Source organism: Ranitomeya variabilis, chromosome 3, assembly GCF_051348905.1.
Source record: "Ranitomeya variabilis isolate aRanVar5 chromosome 3, aRanVar5.hap1, whole genome shotgun sequence".
In the NCBI taxonomy this organism is placed as follows: Eukaryota; Metazoa; Chordata; class Amphibia; order Anura; family Dendrobatidae; genus Ranitomeya; species Ranitomeya variabilis.
Genome location: NC_135234.1, coordinates 511,959,726 through 511,976,789, shown reverse-complemented (window position 1 = coordinate 511,976,789; position 17,064 = coordinate 511,959,726). Strand labels below are relative to the sequence as shown.

Sequence of the window (17,064 nt, the reverse complement as noted above, 5' to 3'; positions counted from 1 at the left end):
AAGAATACCTCTGAGTCATTGGCTGCTATGGGCATAAAAGGAGATAAAGTCATGGTGTGGCCACCATCTTCCCCTGACCTCAACCCTATAGAGAACCTTTGGAGTATCATCAAGCAAAAGATCTATGAGGGTGGGAGGCCATTCACATCCAAACAGCAGCTCTGAGAGGCTATTCAGACTTCATGCAAAGAAATACAGGCAGAAACTCTCCAAAAACTCACAAGTTCAATGGATGCAAGAATTGTGAAGGTGATATCAAAGAAGGGTTCCTATGTTATATTCCTATATATAGATATTCCTAGAATATAGAAAAAGGAAAAAATAATTTTTTGAAAAAAAAGTGAATTTATTGTTCTGCAGAAGTAGTAAAACATAAAACAACTATATAAATGCTGTATAAAAAATGCGAAACAACTTATTAATACTGTGCAATGAACAGCAACGTCAATAACCAAAAATATTTTTTTATTACAGTGTTTATATGGTTTAAAAGCAGCAAACCTAAAAAAAAGGTGCCGCATTCCACACTATTCTATTCCCCTTAAAAACATATACGGTACCTTTAATAAAGATAGTTAAACGCAAGTATGGTTGTACTACGTCTGACCATTACAGTCTGTGGCTTTACCTTTCTATAATTTTTTTTTTTTTCATTTTTTTTTTGCTATTTTCAAACGAACTCATTAGAAAGGTGCAGAGATTGCAAAGTTAAATGTGAACATCCATTGTTTTCACAGCCCAATCTGTGAATCACCTCTTTTGTCGAAAACAACCCTAGATGAGTTGCTTGAAGGATGTAGTTTCAAAAACGATGGCTTTGCAAATGTGACGTAGCATCTGCAATCTATGTAGAAGAGCCGCGGAGACACCATCACGTGTTTCTCAATGCAAGCAATGAATAGCCAGGTCTTTCACCGGGACCTGGCTATTCATTGCTTGCGTTGAGAAACACGTGATGGTGTCTCCGCGGCTTTTCTACATGCATTTGCATATTTCCCTTTAGGGATGGGGCAGTGTTCTGGATCACTGCATTCCAGTGATGGTGTCTCCGCGGTGTTAGATGTTTTGATCTCCCCGAGGTCATTCACCCTTATGTTTATAGCATCTGCAATCTATTCAGCCAAATTTGTGCACCAAGAGTAAAATAATGCTCCATCCCTTCATAGCACGGCTGTGTGCCCAAACAATAGTTTATGACCACATGTGCATATCCAATTGTAGAGATTTTTATCCTGATCAAAATGCTAAATTAGTGGACACTTTTTTATTTATATATTCCACTGTATTAATTCATGTGAATTAACTGAAGTGTTAACAAACTTCCCAATTGCTGTTTTGAATGTCTTGAGGGGAGAAATTTTTTCAACGCGCTTTTTTTTGTTTTGTTTTTAAGGATATCGGAATAGCTTTTGGAAAATCCCTTGAATACTAAAAATTATTGCTAAATGTTTAAGTCTTGTAGCATCCTAACAACATTAAAAAGATGGTTGGAAAAATGATGCTGATGTAAAGCAGACAATGGTCCATGGAATTTAATAACTTTTTTTGCGTGGTGCAACGATCTAGTTTAGGGTGCAGTTAGCATCGTGCAATGATAGCATCACAATCATGCATAGAAATACATGCTGTCACGCTCAGGTTAGTAGAGCCCACGGCCAGTCCGAGCTTCACAATGCGATCCTTGCGCTAGTAATTTGGCAGTCTGACTGCACCCTAAAAGGCATAATACTTCAAAGTCTGAAAAACTGTAATTTTTCTACAATTTCAGAAAATTTCAGATTATTGACCTAAATTTACCACAAACAAGTACAATGTCATGGAAAAAAACAATCTGGGAATTACTGAGGTGTGTAGAAGCATTCTTAAAGGCATTGTCCGATAAAGCCTGCAGTCGCTCCATGTGACTGCAGACGTATGAATCCTCCCAGTGCATGCACTGTGCGCTGCAGGGATTCGCCGGTTTCAGACCAGGGAACGGTGGGTACATACAAGTTATACATACCCTCGGCCAGTGGGCGCGGCCTCGCTCTCCATACATTTGTATGGAGCGAGGCTATGCCCTCTAGTCGGTCATGGCCACTAATGTGACTGGTCTGGGCTCGGCTTCATACAAGTGTATGGACTGAGGCCATGCCCATTGGTCGGGCCTAACTGCAGCTTTATCAGTTTTAACAGGACAACTCCTTTAAGTTATTACGATAAGGTGACACATGTCACACTTAAACTGGAGTTGGTCATGAAGACCAAAGCTAGGGGGGAAGAAGTGAAAGGGAGTGTAGAATCAGAAAATGAGTTATAAACAGAAAAATCAGTTTTAAATGCTGTGTATTTTTTTTTTTATTAGAATTTTATTTTTATATTGCAATTTTTATAAAAAGTAAATTAAAAAAATGGTAATCTTGCAACTTTCACACTGGCCAATGAGGCTTTTTAGACTCATACTTCCAGCCATTTTGGAAGAGTTTACAGTAAAATTCCATATTATCAAAGCAGGATTACAATGTACAATGACAAGTAACACTATACACAATAGGCGATGTCACAGTTGACCTTTTGTACATGCTTATTAGACACGTCAATACAAATGTTAGGGTTCGGATCCAACCACTGTGGCTTTGTATATGTGTCTTCCTGAAACAATAGGAAGTTGGAGACTACAAAAGCCCAAGTGGCCAATAGGAAAATAGCAAGATTTATATTTTTTATTTTTAGTTTAGACTGTAATATAGATAAGAGTTATTAGCAATAATAAATATATATATATATATATATATATATATATATATCTCACACCACCCACAAACAAGGTGGGGGGCCACTCGCCGTTGCCATGGGCGTAACTACAGCGGTCTCAGCTGCGATCACAAGGTCGCCCACTGACACTCGCAAATACTCCAGCTGGATGTGTGTCTTTGGACACATATTCAGCTGATGTGTATTGGAACACATGGACCCACTGGGTCCGTGAGTGTCAATACACGTTACCAACCAATCAGAGGCTAAAAGCTGACATGGTCATGCAGATGACTGGGGGCACATGGCAGTGATATCATGCGCTCCTGTCGCTTGCCCGCTGAAGTCAGCTGCCGGCTTCAGAAGAGGATGCTGTGTGGCGGGGGTGCGGATGGGAGGAGAGTTATACGGTGGCCATGCTACTACATGGATGACTATGGGCTGTGCATTATACTACACGGAGGACTATGAGCTGAGCATTGTATATGGAGGTGCATTATATACTATATAGAGGAAAATGGGGGGGTATATTTTATGGAGGACTATGCACTGTGAATTATACTATATGGACTATGAGATGAGCACTATACTATATGGAGGACTAAGCGATGCATTATCCTATATGTATGGTATTATGCACTGCTCAAAAAAATAAAGGGAACACGAAAACACCACATCCTAGATATCACTGAATGAAATATTTCAGTTGCAAATCTTTATTCATGACATAGTGGAATGTGTTGAGAACAATAAAACATAAAAATGATCAATGTACTGTAAATCAAAATGAATATTTCATGGAGGTCTGGATTTGCAATGATACTCAAAATCAAAGTGGAAAATCAAATTACAGGCTGATCCAACTTCAGTGGAAATGCCTCAAGACAAGGAAATGATGTTCAGTTGTGTGTGTTGCCTCCATGTGCCTGTTTGACCTCCCTACAATGCCTGGGCATGCTCCTGATGAGGCGGCAGAGGGTCTCCTGAGGGATCTTCTCCTAGACTTGGCTAAAGCATCCGCAAACTCTTGGACAGTCTGTGGTGCAACGTGACGTTAGTGGATGGTGTGAGACATGATGTCCCAGATGTGTTCAATTGGATTCAGGTCTGGGGAACGTGTGGGCTAGTCCATAGCTTCAATGCCTTCACCTTGTAGGAACTGCTGACACACTCCAGCCACATGAGGTCTGGCATTGTCCTGCATTAGGAGGAACCCAGGGCCAACCGCACCAGCATATGGTCTCACAAGGGGTCTGAGGATCTCATCTCAGTACCTAATTGCAGTCAGGCTACCCCTGGTGAGCACACGGAGGGCTGTGCGGTCGTTCAAAGAAATGCCACCCCACACCATTACTGACCAACTGCCAAACTGGTCATGCTGAAGGATGTTGTAGGCAGCAGATCACTCTCCACAGCATCTCCAGACTCTGTCACCTCTGTCACATGTGCTCAGTGTGAACCTGCTTTCATCTGTGAAAAGCACAGGGTGCCAGTGCTGAATTTGCCAATCTTGGTGTTCTGTCGCAAATGCCAATCCTCCTGCACGGTGTTGGGCTGTGAGCACAACCCCTATCTGTGGACGTCGGGCACTCAGACCATCCTCATGGAGTCCGTTCCTAACCGTTTGTGCAGACACATGCACCCTGGAGGTCATTTTGCAGGGCTCTGGCAGTGCTCCTCCTGTTCCTTCTTGCACAAAGGCTGAGGTAGCGGTCCTGCTGCTGGGTTGTTGCCCTCCCACTGCTCCTCCACGTCTCCTGGTGTACTGGCCTGTCTCCTGGTAGTGCCTCCAGCCTCTGGACACTATGCTGACAGACACAGCAAACCTTTTTGCCACAGCTCGCAATGATGTGCCATCCTGGATGAGCTGCACTACCTGAGCCACTTGTGTGGGTTGTAGAGTCCATCTCATGCTACCATGAGTGTGAAAGCACAACCAACATTCAAAAGTGACCAAAACATCAGCCAGAAAGCATTGGTACTGAGATGTGGTCTGTGGTCCCCACCTGCAGAACCACTCCTTTATTGAGTGTGTCTTGATAATTGCCAATAATTTCCATCTGTTGTCTATTTCATTTGACCAACAGCGTGTGAAATTGATTGTCAATCAGTGTTGCTTCCTAAGTGAACAGTTTGATTTCACAGAAGTTTGATTTACTTGGAGTTATATTCTGTTGTTTAAGTGTTCCCTTTATTTTTTTGAGCAGTGTATAATTTACAATTGATATTACTCATGTAATCTAAGAAGTGAAATCTTTGGCATTGTACTATACCTATATTTCTGTGCATCATGAATCGTGGTATGTGTTAAAGGGGCCCACTGGACTCTTTGGCCTGGGCCCACAAAAACCTGGTGCCGGCCCTGCAGAGGAGTGACAAGAGAACCGCGGTAACAAATGAAGGCAGTGGTTGCTAAGTATAAGACTAGGGGCATGGCTTATATTAACAGCACCACTTTAACGCTGAAATAAAAAAACGCTGTAGTGGTGCTTTAAGCATAGGGCATATTGCTATTCATACATCTTTAACTGAGAAGTGTAAAATACTACAATATTTCAAGTCTTATAGCTAAGCAGTGCATCAGTTCTGTCCAGAAGCTTCTTATTGAGCTCAATCACCACAGAAACAAAGTCATCAGATCCAATAAGATCTTCTGCAATAATATTGGTGGCATCACCGCTCCCTCCTGGATGTTGCTTTTGTATCCACTTGTACAAAAATGGAAGTTTAGGCAAAGTCATGCTTCTCATGGAACCAAATGGATGTTTTAAGATGTAAGACCAATTCTCCGTTAAATTAAGACCAGCCACAAAAAATCCATCTGTAAAATATAGTACATTCAGAATCAAAGACAATAAAAAAAAATTTCAGTCCACTTATTTTAAACACTGTGTTATACACCGTATTGATTACATAGTAATCTTTAGCAACCAGACAGACTCCGTTAAAGACTATAGAATTTTCTGTTTTTAAGTTGTTTTCCCTTATATCCCTTCCCACAGCGCAACACATGGGAATTCACTGCTCTGCAAGCGGATAGAACAGGTGAAACTTTTAGGGCATGTTCACATGTCACGTTTTTTCTTGTGTCCATGAAAACGCAGCATTTTATTGTCCTGGCAAAGTGGATGAAATTTCTAAAATCTTGATGCAGATTCTGTATATATTTTTCTTTCCAGATTTGAATCTGTTTTGCTGCATTTTTCACCCATTCTAATGAAAGGAAAAAAAAATGCTCAGAAAGATGTTTCTTGCCAGGAGACACATGCCGTATTTTTGGACTATAAGACGCAGCTAGATCTTAGAGGAGGAAAATAGGAAAAAAATGAAGCAAAAAATGTGGTCAATTCTGTACTTAATATCCTGGTATATATGGTCCCCTCATCCCCATCCTTATATGCATGCCCCCCTCATCCTTACCCTGGTATGCATGGCTGCCTCCGCTACCCTGGTATGCATGGCCCCTCTCATCCCCATCCTGGTGTGCATAGCCCCATCCTTATCCTGATATGATTGGCCCCCATCCTTATGCTTGTATGACTGGCCTCCATCTCTATCCTGGTATGCATGGCCCCATCAGATAAACTTTAAAATATAAAACAAACATTACACTTACCTACCTGCGCTCCCTTGCAGCGTCTTGTTCTGGTGCCAGCAGCTGATTTATGCTTGGAAGCAGCGCATGGCAGGGACGTCATGGGATGCGTACAAGCAGAGGACAGCTGCCGGAATACACACTGCTCTCCATGCCGGGACTATGTGCGTGGAGGGCAGTGAGTATTCATTGCTCTTCAGTAGCGTGCAGTTTCAGCCGCAGGCTTCCTGCAGCTGCCGGGCTTTCACATGTCAGCTACTAAAGGAAATGAATATTCAATGCATTCCACGCCTATGGGAGTGGAGAGCATTGAATATTCATTCCTTTTAGTAGCAGGGACACATGAAAGCCCGGCAGCTGCAGGAAGCCGGCGGCTGTGGCTTACACTGCACGCTACTGAAGAGCAATGAATACTCACTGCCCTCCACGCACATAGTCCCGGCGTGGAGAGCAGTGAGTATTCCGGCAGCTGTCCTTGGCTTGTAAGCAGCGCATGATGTCCCTGCCATGCACTGCTTACAAGAGTAAAGCAGGTTCTGGCACCGGAACAAGATCCTGCGAAGGAACGCAGGTTGGTAAGTGTAATGTTTTGGGGTTTTGTTTGTTTTTCTGATGCAGCCATACATACCCGGATAAGGATGGGGCCATGCATACCAGGACAGGGATGGGGCCCAATCATACCAGGATAAGAATGGGGCCATGCATACCAGGATTTAGAGAAATTAATATTCACTGCTCACCACTCCCATGGGCGTGGAATGGAGTGAATATTAATTTATCTTTAGTAGCGAACACAGGAGTTAGCTGCAGCCGCCGGCACCTGACTCCTGTGACCCCCTGCTCCCCCACCACAACCAGAACATGTACATTGGGACTGTAAGTCGCACCCCCCATTTTCCTTCACATTCTTGGAGGAAAAAAGTGCGTCTTTTAGTCTGAAAAATACGGTATTTTATGCAGAAATTTCGGAAGCAAATACATATACACATAACCTTAATCAAGCACAATACTATATTGGTAATGAACGGAGCTGAGGTTGAACATGTGCATCATTATAATGGGATAAAAGCTCCCCTTTCTGCCGATTAGTGTGGGTCTCAGCATAGGTGGAAACTTGTTTTAACTGGATGACTGCTTTAAAAGTACCAGACCTCAGTAATTAGGTGTTACCTAAATAGGATGAGTTTTTAAACTACATTTTCCCTGAGAAAGCAATAACTTTACATAGTTATTTGACTACAAAACCTACAAGAAACAAAATGAGCAAAAACCCCTGCTGTAACTAAATAAGTAAAAAGCAAAAGTGCATCTAAATAACACAGAGTTCTTAGTAATACTGTTTGTGATCAAAAATAGCATAAAAGCCATCTCACCTCGACAAGGTGACTCTGATCGGGATGGTCCTACGCTGTCTTATATTAAAAACCTTATCATGTGTCAGGGTTGACTTCAGTGTGTGAATAGTTATTTTATTGCTTATCGGTCCTACTTTCTATGGTTTATACTTAGTGTACACTGTGTGCAGAATTATTAGACAGGTTGTATTTTAGAGGATTATTTTTATTATTGGTCAACAACTATGTTCTCAATCAACCCAAAAGACTCACAAATATCAAAGCTTAATATTTTTGGAAGTTGGAGTGGTTTTTTTTAGATTTGGCTATTTTAGGAGGATATCTGTTTGTGCAGGTAACTATTACTGTGCAGAATTATTAGGCAACTTAATAAAAACCAAATATATTCCCATCTCACTTTTTTATTTTCACCAGGTAAACCAATATAACTGCACAAAATTTAGAAATAAACATTTCTGACATGCAAAAACAAAACCTAAAAAATTAGTGACCAATATAGCCACCTTTCTTTATGATGACACAACAGCCTTCCATCCATAGATTCTGTCATTTGCTTGATCTGTTTACGATCAACATTGCATGCAGGATCCACCACAGCCTCCCAGCACTGTTCTGAGAGGTGTACTGTTTTCCCTCCCTGTAGATCTCACATTTTATGAGGGACCACAGGTTCTCTATGGGGTTCAGATCAGGTGAACAAGGGGGCCATGTAATTGTTTTTTCTTCTTTGAGACCTTTACTGGCCAGCCACACTGTGGAGTAGTTGGAGGCATGTGATGGAGCATTGTCCTGCATGAAAATCATGTTTTTCTTGAACGATACCGACTTCTTCCTGTAGCACTGCTTGATGAAGTTGTCTTCCAGAAACTGGCAGTAGGTCTGGGAGTTGAGCATTACTCCTCCTCAACCCGAAAAGGTCCCACAAGTTCATCTTTGATGATACCAGCTGTAACGGGGTCTACTGTGCTGTAGTACCTCTTTAGGTACCACCCCGTGTTTCAGGAGGTCCACTCTGCCTTGGCTGGAGTCTGAATGAAGGACGCTGACTGGAATGGCTTCATTACATGGGAGCATATAAAATATCACTGCTTCTCCACGTATTTCCAGTCTAACAACACTTTATTCACAGCACACAGAATATATAACACAGATAGAGGGCAGGCCAATAGAAAAACAGCAGACCAGACATACATTACAATAGCCGCAGGGGGCCGGAGCCTGCCAATATTTACTGTGGGAATTACAAAGGTGGGGGAGGTCAGAAGGAGAATATCTTGTCCAGAGGCACAGCCAGTGGACTGATGCTTTTCACATGGAACCTATTATACATACATATACTGCATAACATATTCTTGGTGCTGGGGGGTTCTGTAACACGGCGCCCCTTTTAGCGACGCGATCGGCATACACAGTCTGATCCTTAACGGATCGGTTTGGGGATGACCGAAGTTTATGGGGTTGGTGCAAGTTCTGTTTGTTGACTTAGTCCATCGGCGTTACCGTTTTGTTTGCCGGGTCTGTAGTGGATGGTGAAGTCCAGAGGTTGTAGGGCTAAACTCCACCGCAGTAATCTGGCGTTGTCTCCGGAGACCAGATTAAGCCAGGCTAGGGGATTATGGTCTGTTAGGAGGGAAAACTGTCGTCCATACAAATATGGTTGTAACTTTTTGAGTGCCCATACTATTGCCAGGCACTCCTTCTCGATGGCCGCATAGCTCACTTCACAGGGCAGTAGTTTCCGACTCAGGTAAGCTACCGGGTGTTCTTGGCCGTCCGGCCCGACTTGGCTTAGTACTGCCCCCAATCCAAACATAGAAGCATCCGTGTGAACAAGGAAACGTTTAGTTGGATCGGGTGCGGCCAATACAGGGGTATTGGAGAGGGCGTCCTTTAGCTGGCGGAAGGCTTCCTCACACTCTGGGGTCCAGGTTACCTGGCGGGGTTGGTTCTTATGGGTCAGATCAGTGAGGGGCTTGGCTACGCTGCTGTAATTGGGAATGAATTTCCTGTAATACCCCACTGTCCCTAGAAACGCCATGACCTGGGTTTTAGTGCGTGGGGTGGGCCATTTGGCTATGGCTTCAATCTTGGCTGGTTCTGGTCTCTGTTTCCCACTTCCCAACCAATGCCCTAAATACTGAACCTCTGCTTTGCCCACGTGACACTTGTTTGGGTTCAGGGTGATTCCAGCCTTGTGGATCCTGTCTAATACTGTCTCTATGTGATTTAGATGCTCTTCCCATGTCGCGCTGTAGATGGCGATGTCATCCAGGTAGGCACAAGCATAGTCCTGGAGACCATCCAGAAGCCGGTCAGCCAGCCTCTGGAAGGTCGCCGGGGCAGTCTTCATCCCGAATGGCATAACTCGAAACTGGAATAAGCCGAACGGGGTGACAAATGCAGACTTGGGAATAGCCTCAGGACTAAGGGGAATCTGCCAGTAGCCTTTGCATAGATCGATGGTGGTCAAATACTTTGCCCCTGCCAGCCGGTCTAACAACTCATCCACAGGCGGCATGGGATACGCATCCGTCACTGTTTTCTCATTGAGCTTACGATAGTCTACACAAAACCGTGTAGTCCCATCCTTCTTGGGCACTAACACTACGGGGGATGCCCAGGGACTATCTGACTCTTCAATGACCCCTAAACGCAACATCTCTTGTATCTCTTGTCGCATCCCTTCTCGTACAGACTCAGGGACGTGGAAGGGGGGTTGTCGCAGGGGGGTCTGATCCTGGGTCTCAACCTTGTGTTGTGCCAGGCGAGTGTACCCTGGTCTCCCTGAAAACATCCTCTGTCGCTGCCTCAACAATGCCTCCGCCTGCTGTCTCTCCCGGGGACCTAGGTCTTCACCCAAGTGTACCTGGTCCCATGTTTTAGACTGAGTCCTTTCCCCTAAAACATCAGGCAAGGGAAGTCCGGCTAAATCCTCTGCTTCAGGTGCACAGATGGCCACTACCTCTTCAGGGCGCTCCCGGTAGGGCTTCAGCATATTCACGTGGAACATGCGGATAACCCTGGGGTCGTCACAATCGGCGACATTATAGGTGGTGTCAGCTATTTTCCCCACTACCTGGTAGGGCCCCTGCCATGCAGCTTGGAACTTGTTCTGCCTAGTGGGCTCTAACACCAGGACCTTCTGTCCTATTTCCAAGGTGCGCTCTCTGGCCCTCCGATCGTACCATACGCGCTGGCGCCGCTGAGCCTCCTGCATGTTCCCACGTACAGCCTGGGTCAGTTCCTGTAGGCGGTCCTGGAATTCCAGCACATAGTGTACAATAGGTACCCCTTCTATGATGCCCTCCCCTTCCCAGTGTTCTAGCACTAAGTCTAGGGGTCCCCTTACCCGTCTCCCGTATACCAGTTCGAACGGGGAGAACCCCATGGATTCTTGGGGCACCTCCCGATAGGCAAACAGGAGGTGAGGCAAGAATTTCTCCCAGTCCATGTAGGTCCTGGTAAAAGTCCCAATGAGATGTTTTAACGTCCCGTTAAAGCGTTCACACAACCCATTGGTTTGCGGATGGTACGGGGTGCTTCTAATGGACTTTACGCCGCACAGCTTCCACAGTTGGTTGGTCACCTCTGCTGTAAACTGGGTACCCTGGTCCGAGATAATCTCCCGGGGAAATCCAACCCATGAGAAAACCTGGAGCAGGGCAGCCGCCACCGTCTCTGCCAGTATGTTAGGTAACGCAACCGCCTCTGGATACCGTGTGGCATAATCTACCACTGTCAATATATACCTTTTCCCTGACGGACTGGGTTTGGCTAACGGCCCTATCAGATCGACCGCTACTCGGCTAATGGTTCCTCCACAATGGGGAGGGGGCGTAATTTGGCCTTGCATCGATCTCCCCTCTTGCCAATGCGCTGGCAACTGTCACAGGTCTGGCAGTACTGATGAACATCATAGGTTACCACCGGCCAAAAGAAGTTATGTGTCAGACGATGCCTGGTGCGACTGACGCCGAAGTGCCCGGCCAAGGGTATGTCATGAGAGATTCGCAGTAATCCTGCCTGTACTTCTTGGGAATTACCAGCTGTCATTTTATAGTGGGGCTCGTCCCTGTGTGGTGCTGCTCTGTGATCCGGTAGAGGAGTCCCTGCTTCCATATAAACTGTTCCCCTTCCAGTGCCCCTCTCCCCTCTTGTGCCTTCCCACAATATCCCTCCAATGAAGGATCCTCAAGTAACTCCCTCTTAAATTCATCTGGTGTGGCCCAAGAAATGTGCCTGGCTATGGGAATACGTGTAGGGCTGGAATGTCTTACCTGGGCCTCCTCTGAGTGTGATTTCGCCTCCGCAGCTCGAGCTTATCTCCGGGTGGTCACAGGATATGTCTCAGCCAGAGGGGCAACCGAGAAGGCAGACAACATGGGCCCCAAGTCATTTCCCAGCAAGACATCTGCGGGCAAATCCTCCATCAAGCCGACCTCAACAAGCCCATCCCCGACTCCCCAGTTTAGGTGAATCCGGGCAGTGGGCAGTCGATGTATGGCTCCCCCTGCTACACGGACTGCCACTGTCCGGTCCGTCTTCTCTTGGTCCCGGACGAGATGAGGCTTCACAAGGGTCAAAGTTGCCCCGGAATCTCTTAGTCCCTGCATACGTTTCCCATTAACCCACACAACCTGTCGATGCTGTTGTCGATTATCTGCCTGGGCTGCCTGCACGGGGTCCACTTCATGCAGCACTTCCTCCATCTCTTCCACCCCTTGGTTAGTCGTAGCCCCCAATGTCGGGTCAACTTCGCCTTGGTAGCAGTGTACAGCGGCCCGGCTGAAGGTAGCTGTTCCCGCCTTTGGCCACTGGGTATGATGAGTGCGGTTGGGACATTGTCTTTGCAGGTGGCCCAGCTGACGGCAGGTGTGGCATCGTGCCCCAGGGGAACTGTGGTAGGCCGGGTTTCTAGCTGGTCCCCCTACAATCTTCGGTGGTTTGGAGCCCTCCAGGTCCATGGGTGGACCCCTGTTGTGAATTAGACTTTTTGGCTCCCTCTTGTGGTTACTAGTGATATGACTCTGGGATTTTCTTCCCTCAGTTTGCACCCAGCTGGGTCATTAGTTCAGGGGTGTTGCTATATAAACCTCCTGGAACCTTAGTCCAGTGCCTGGTATCGTTGTAATCAGACACATTCTGTTTGCTCCTATCTGCTGGTCCTGGTTCGTGCAAAATTAAGCTAAGTCCTGCTTCTTTGTTTTTTGGGTTATTTGCTTGCTCTCATTTTTGTCCAGCTTGTACTAAATGTGATTCCTGATCTTGCTGGAAGCTCTAGGGGGCTGGTGTTCTCCCCCCGGGCCGTTAGACGGTTCGGGGGTTCTTGAATTTCCAGTGTGGATATTTTTGATAGGGTTTTTGCTGACCATATAAGTTATCTTTCTATATTCTGCTATTAGCTAGTGGGCCTCTCTTTGCTAAATACCTAGCTCATTCTTATGTTTGTTTTTTCCTCTGACCTCACCGTTATTATTTGTTGGGGGCTTGTATCCAACTTTTGGGGTCTATTCTCTGGAGGCAAGAAAGGTCTTTCTTTTCCCTTCTAGGGTTAGCTAGTTCTCCGGCTGGCGCGAGACGTCTAGAACCAACGTAGGAACGTTCCCCGGCTGCTGTTATTTGTGGTGCTAGGATTAGATATATTGTCAGCCCAGTTAACCACTGCCCTATGAGCTGGTTTTTTGTGTTTGCAGACTTAGAAATTATTTCTGAGACCCTCTGCCATTGGGGTCACAACAGTATGCCAGGCCAACATTGAATGTTTAATGCATTGCAGAAGTGGGATAATAAGAAAGGAAATTCTGAGTTTTTTTTTTTTTTTTTTCTTTCCTCTCTTCCTCCCCTTTACCTTTGAGTGGCTTGAGCTTGCTGCAGACATGAATGTCCAGACCTTGATTACAAGTGTAGACCAGCTGGCAGCTCGTGTGCAGGGCATACAAGATTTGGTTACCAGTAGTCCTATGTCTGAACCTAAAATACCTATTCCGGAATTGTTTTCTGGAGACCGATTTAGGTTTAGGAATTTCAAGAATAATTGTAAATTGTTTCTTTCTCTGAGACCCCGTTCATCTGGAGATTCAGCTCAGCAAGTTAAAATTGTTATTTCTTTTTTACGGGGCGACCCTCAGGATTGGGCTTTCTCGCTAGCGCCAGGAGATCCGGCATTGGCAAATATTGATGCGTTTTTTTCTGGCGCTCGGATTGCTTTACGAGGAACCAAATCTTGAAATTCAGGCAGAAAAAGCCTTGCTGGCTATTTCTCAGGGTCAGGATGAAGCTGAAGTGTATTGCCAAAAATTTCGGAAATGGTCCGTGCTTACTCAGTGGAATGAGTTTGCTCTGGCCGCAAATTTCAGAAATGGCCTTTCTGAAGCCATTAAGAATGTGATGGTGGGTTTCCCCATTCCTACAAGTCTGAATGATTCTATGGCGCTGGCTATTCAAATTGACCGGCGTTTGCGGGAGCGCAAAACCGCTAATCCTCTGGTGGTGTTGTCTGAACAAACACCTGATTTAATGCAATGTGATAGAATTCAGTCTAGAAATGAGCGGAAAAATCATAGACGTCAGAATGGGTTGTGTTTTTACTGTGGTGATTCTACACATGTTATATCAGCATGCTCTAAACGCCTAACAATGGTTGTTAGTCCTGTCGCCATTGGTAATTTGCAACCTAAATTTATTTTGTCTGTGACTTTAATTTGCTCTTTGTCTTCTTACCCTGTTATGGCGTTTGTGGATTCAGGTGCTGCCCTGAGTCTTATGGATCTGTCATTTGCCAAGCGCTGTGGTTTTGTTCTTGAACCGTTAGTAAATCCTATTCCTCTTAGAGGTATTGATGCTACGCCATTGGCGGAAAATAAACCGCAGTTTTGGACGCAGGTGACCATGTGCATGACTCCTGAACATCGGGAGGTGATTCGTTTTCTTGTTCTGCATAAAATGCATGATTTGGTCGTTTTGGGTCTGCCATGGTTACAGACCCACAATCCAGTCTTGGATTGGAAGGCAATGTCTGTGTCAAGTTGGGGCTGTCAGGGAATTCATGCTGATTCCCCGCCGGTGTCTATTGCTTCCTCTACTCCTTCGGAAGTTCCTGAGTATTTGTCTGATTATCAGGATGTATTCAGCGAGTCCAGATCCAGTGCTCTGCCTCCTCATAGGGACTGTGACTGCGCCATAGATTTGATCCCAGGTAGTAAATTTCCTAAGGGAAGATTATTTAATCTGTCTGTTCCTGAGCATGCCGCAATGCGTTCGTATATTAAGGAGTCTCTGGAGAAGGGGCATATCCGTCCATCCTCTTCCCCTCTTGGTGCAGGATTCTTTTTTGTGGCCAAGAAGGACGGATCTTTGAGACCTTGTATTGACTATCGGCTTCTGAATAAAATCACTGTAAAATTTCAGTATCCTTTACCTCTGTTGTCGGACTTGTTTGCCCGGATTAAAGGTGCCAAGTGGTTCACCAAGATAGATCTTCGTGGTGCGTACAACCTTGTGCGCATTAAGCAAGGAGATGAATGGAAGACTGCATTTAATACGCCCAAAGGTCATTTTGAGTACTTGGTGATGCCTTTTGGGCTCTCTAATGCTCCCTCAGTGTTTCAGTCCTTTATGCATGATATTTTCCGGAAGTATCTGGATAAATTTATGATTGTTTATCTGGATGATATTTTGGTTTTCTCTGAAGATTGGGACTCACATGTGGAGCAGGTCAGGATGGTGTTTCAGGTTTTGCGTGAGAATGCTTTGTTTGTTAAAGGCTCAAAGTGTCTCTTTGGAGTACAGAAGGTTCCCTTTTTGGGGTTTATTTTTTCCCCTTCTGCTGTGGATATGGACCCAGTCAAGGTCCGAGCTATTCATGAGTGGACTCAACCCACGTCAGTTAAGAGTCTTCAGAAGTTCTTGGGTTTTGCTAACTTCTACCGTCGTTTCATCGCTAATTTTTCTAGCGTTGTTAAACCTTTGACGGATATGACCAAGAAAGGTTCTGATGTTGCTAACTGGGCTCCTGCAGCCGTGGAGGCGTTCCAGGAGTTGAAGCGCCGGTTTACTTCGGCACCTGTTTTGTGCCAGCCTGATGTCTCACTTCCCTTTCAGGTCGAAGTGGATGCTTCTGAGATTGGGGCAGGGGCCGTTTTGTCACAGAGAGGCCCTGGTTGCTCGGTAATGAGACCATGTGCTTTCTTCTCTAGGAAGTTTTTGCCTGCTGAGCGGAATTATGATGTTGGCAATCGGGAGTTACTGGCCATGAAGTGGGCATTTGAGGAGTGGCGTCATTGGCTCGAGGGTGCTAAGCATCGTGTGGTGGTCTTGACTGATCACAAAAATTTGATGTATCTCGAGTCTGCTAAACGCCTGAATCCTAGACAGGCCCGCTGGTCATTGTTTTTCTCCCGTTTTGACTTTGTGGTCTCGTATTTACCAGGTTCAAAGAATGTGAAGGCTGATGCTCTTTCAAGGAGCTTTGTGCCTGACTCTCCTGGAGTCACAGAACCTGTTGGTATTCTTAAAGAGGGAGTTATCTTGTCAGCCATTTCTCCTGATTTGCGACGTGTGTTGCAGAGATTTCAGGCTGGTAGACCTGACTCTTGTCCACCTGACAGACTGTTTGTTCCTGATAAGTGGACCAGCAGAGTCATTTCCGAGGTTCATTCCTCGGTGTTGGCAGGTCATCCGGGAATTTTTGGCACCAGAGATCTGGTGGCTAGGTCATTTTGGTGGCCTTCCTTGTCACGGGATGTGCGGTCATTTGTGCAGTCCTGTGGGACTTGTGCTCGAGCTAAGCCTTGCTGTTCTCGCGCCAGCGGGTTGCTCTTGCCCTTGCCTGTCCCGAAGAGGCCTTGGACACACATTTCCATGGATTTCATTTCTGATCTCCCGGTGTCTCAGGGTATGTCTGTCATCTGGGTGGTATGTGATCGCTTTTCGAAAATGGTCCATTTGGTGCCTTTGCCTAAGCTGCCTTCCTCTTCCGATCTGGTTCCTGTGTTCCTTCAGAATGTGGTTCGTTTACACGGCATTCCTGAGAATATTGTGTCTGACAGAGGATCCCAGTTTGTTTCTAGGTTCTGGCGATCCTTTTGTGCTAGGATGGGCATTGATTTGTCGTTCTCGTCTGCCTTTCATCCTCAGACTAATGGACAAACTGAGCGAACTAATCAGACTCTGGAGGCTTACTTGAGGTGTTTTGTTTCGGCAGATCAGGATGATTGGGTGACCTTCTTGCCGTTGGCTGAGTTTGCCCTTAATAATCGGGCTAGTTCCGCTACTTTGGTTTCGCCATTTTTCTGCAACTCTGGTTTCCATCCTCGTTTTTCCTCGGGACATGTGGAGCCTTCTGACTGTCCTGGGGTGGATTCTGTGGTGGATAGGTTGCAG

At 45.6% G+C, this 17,064-nt stretch overlaps 1 protein-coding gene across 6 annotated transcripts in view; it reads right to left on the bottom strand.

Moving 5' to 3' along the window:
• Positions 1-981: 981 nt before the first annotated feature.
• The window catches only part of PLCXD1 (phosphatidylinositol specific phospholipase C X domain containing 1), a 76,559-nt gene continuing 60,476 nt past the window's right edge, over positions 982-17,064 (bottom strand). For all 6 annotated transcript variants that reach the window (XM_077296903.1, XM_077296906.1, XM_077296904.1 and 3 more), the window contains one exon: positions 982-5,554. In XM_077296903.1, the coding sequence (XP_077153018.1) occupies positions 5,289-5,554 (266 nt within the window). In that variant the 3' untranslated portion in view covers positions 982-5,288. The remainder of the gene's footprint in view (positions 5,555-17,064) is intronic.